The sequence below is a fragment of the Arachis duranensis genome, chromosome 5, assembly GCF_000817695.3.
Source record: "Arachis duranensis cultivar V14167 chromosome 5, aradu.V14167.gnm2.J7QH, whole genome shotgun sequence".
In the NCBI taxonomy this organism is placed as follows: domain Eukaryota; kingdom Viridiplantae; phylum Streptophyta; class Magnoliopsida; order Fabales; family Fabaceae; genus Arachis; species Arachis duranensis.
Window position 1 is genome coordinate 102,882,865 of NC_029776.3, and position 1,232 is coordinate 102,884,096.

General features: G+C 31.2%; 1 protein-coding gene across 1 annotated transcript in view; it reads right to left on the reverse strand.

Annotated features, from left to right (window-relative positions):
• Positions 1 to 1,012, reverse strand: part of LOC107490902 (protein NSP-INTERACTING KINASE 2) — an 8,934-nt gene extending 7,922 nt beyond the window's left edge. The window contains 3 exon segments of the mRNA XM_021143448.2: positions 146 to 230; positions 332 to 464; positions 570 to 1,012. Coding sequence (XP_020999107.1) covers positions 146 to 230; positions 332 to 464; positions 570 to 684 — 333 coding nt within the window. The 5' untranslated portion in view covers positions 685 to 1,012.
• Positions 1,013 to 1,232: the final 220 nt, after the last annotated feature.

The following is a 1,232-nucleotide window of genomic DNA, read 5'->3' on the forward strand; positions in this document are numbered from 1 at the left end:
GTTTAAAATTGAAGTCAGAGAAAAGGCACAACTATCCTGTATCTCGACCTCTACTTTTTTTTTTTTTTATAGTGTTCAAATTATCAAACATAGCAAAGAAAAAAAAATCACAATTTCAAAATACCATGTTTTCTTGTATCAAAGCTAAGTTTACTCACACAGTCTGAAGGTTTGTTAAGTTGCCTATGCTTGGTGAAAGTGTACCAGATAAATTTTGGCTTGGAATTGCTCTGAGAATTATTACAATCACAAAGCATAAGAACAAAAAGGTTAGAAGAACCAAAGAGATAAAAGTTTCTATGGTTTGGTAGTCTGTTCAAAATTGACTTACAGAGTAACAACAAAACGATCAGCAGAACAAGAAACCATGGCCCAACTGCAAGGATCAACAGCATTATCATCCCAATTACTAAGAACATTACGAGGATCCTTTAGATTGCTCTTCAAGTCTATCAAAGCTACAACTGCATGTAAAAAATCAAGGAATATTTATTTACGTATTTAGAATAAGCTTTTGCATTTAACGGTACAGTTGTGATTATTTTATGTGCTTTAATATGATGTTTTACCTTCATAATTGACACCTTTAGAAGAAAGCAAAGCAGTAACTGAAGAAGTCCACATGAAGAAGCACAAGAAGAAAGCTAAAAGAAAGAAAGCTATGTTCCCTTGTCTCTTTTCCATTTGGGTTTGGAGTTGAAGGATCAATTGAACTCAGATACTTGTTATTATCTCTGAATAATAGGATGAGGTAAGTGGAACGAGCAGGTTTTGAAGGATTCAAAGCTAAGCTTAGGTAGAATTCACACCAAATACATGTTTTGGTTTGTTACTTACATGTTACTGTTTACATCAGAAAAGGGGTGTGTGCCTTGTACAATTCCCTCTTCTTGTTTTCAAGCTTGAGGAAAAAAAAGTTGCACTCACTCCCACTCTTTGGTGTCAGGCTTTGAAGCTGAGAGACGAGAAAAACCAAGTGGTAAAAAGACTATAAAGAGAACCAACATGCCTGCCAATGGTTCAATGAAGAAAACAGAACCAAACTATATATATATATATACCAAGATTATCATAGTTACTATAATTATAGTATTTTAAGAAATATTACTAAAATTAAAATAATACTCTTTTATTATTTATCAATATTTTTTAAAAAGTGTTACTAAAAAAATATTATCAAGATATAAAAAAATAAAAATACTATAATTTAAATTTTAACAACACTTATAATT